The following is a 660-nucleotide window of genomic DNA, read 5'->3' as shown; positions in this document are numbered from 1 at the left end:
GCAGCTAAGGTTTAGCAAGAAAGTTATCATCATTTATTCGCATTCTGAGATTATTCATTCTTAAAATTTCTTACATGAAGCTCCACACGGAAGTTAGGATATACTAAAGCATTTGAAGGCTTTGCTAACTTTCATTACAAATATTTGTCATTGGATACCAAAGAGGGGCCATAAAATCTAAATAGGTCCAACGCTTGTAAAATGGAAAGTTAAAATACTATCTTGCCTCGTTTAATTTGTTGTTACGGATCACAAAGATCCTTTTCATTGCTGGAAGAGATTATACACAGGTAAGCCAAGAATCACAAATTCTTATATTTAGCCTTCGCATGTACCGTTAGAGTTGACAAAAACTGCGAAAAGGTTTTTGCTGGTGCGTTTATCGTCAATTTGATATTGACGGTGAAAAGCTAACGAAAACGATAGAACTTCTTCGACCACCGAATAGCAAAATGGCATGATTAAGTGATCCTTATTTTCTTTGTAGTTCGTATGACACGTTGGTTCTGCTCCAATTGTTTTCTACAGTCACTTGTTTGGCGCAGCAAAGGCTTATTTACTTTCTTTGAATCACTATACTCATGTACATCAAACATGAAGGAGGGGCAGTAACATTACGAATGGGCAGTATGTTACACTTTAAGCTGTTATGTGAAATGG

General features: G+C 36.2%; 1 protein-coding gene across 1 annotated transcript; it reads right to left on the bottom strand.

The window, feature by feature from the left end:
* Positions 1–318: 318 nt before the first annotated feature.
* Positions 319–596, bottom strand: PHALS_01367 (uncharacterized protein; the record flags this gene model as incomplete). Its single annotated transcript, XM_024715741.1, has 2 exons — positions 319–522; positions 588–596. The coding sequence occupies 2 exons, from the start codon at positions 594–596 to the stop codon at positions 319–321; spliced, it is 213 nt and encodes a 70-aa protein (XP_024581409.1).
* Between the last annotated feature and the right edge of the window lie 64 nt (positions 597–660).

Source organism: Plasmopara halstedii (genome assembly GCF_900000015.1).
Source record: "Plasmopara halstedii genome assembly, contig: Scaffold_1519, whole genome shotgun sequence".
Lineage (NCBI taxonomy): Eukaryota > Oomycota > Peronosporomycetes > Peronosporales > Peronosporaceae > Plasmopara > Plasmopara halstedii.
The sequence above is the reverse complement of the archived record's forward strand: the minus strand, read 5'-3'. Positions and strand labels throughout refer to the sequence as shown.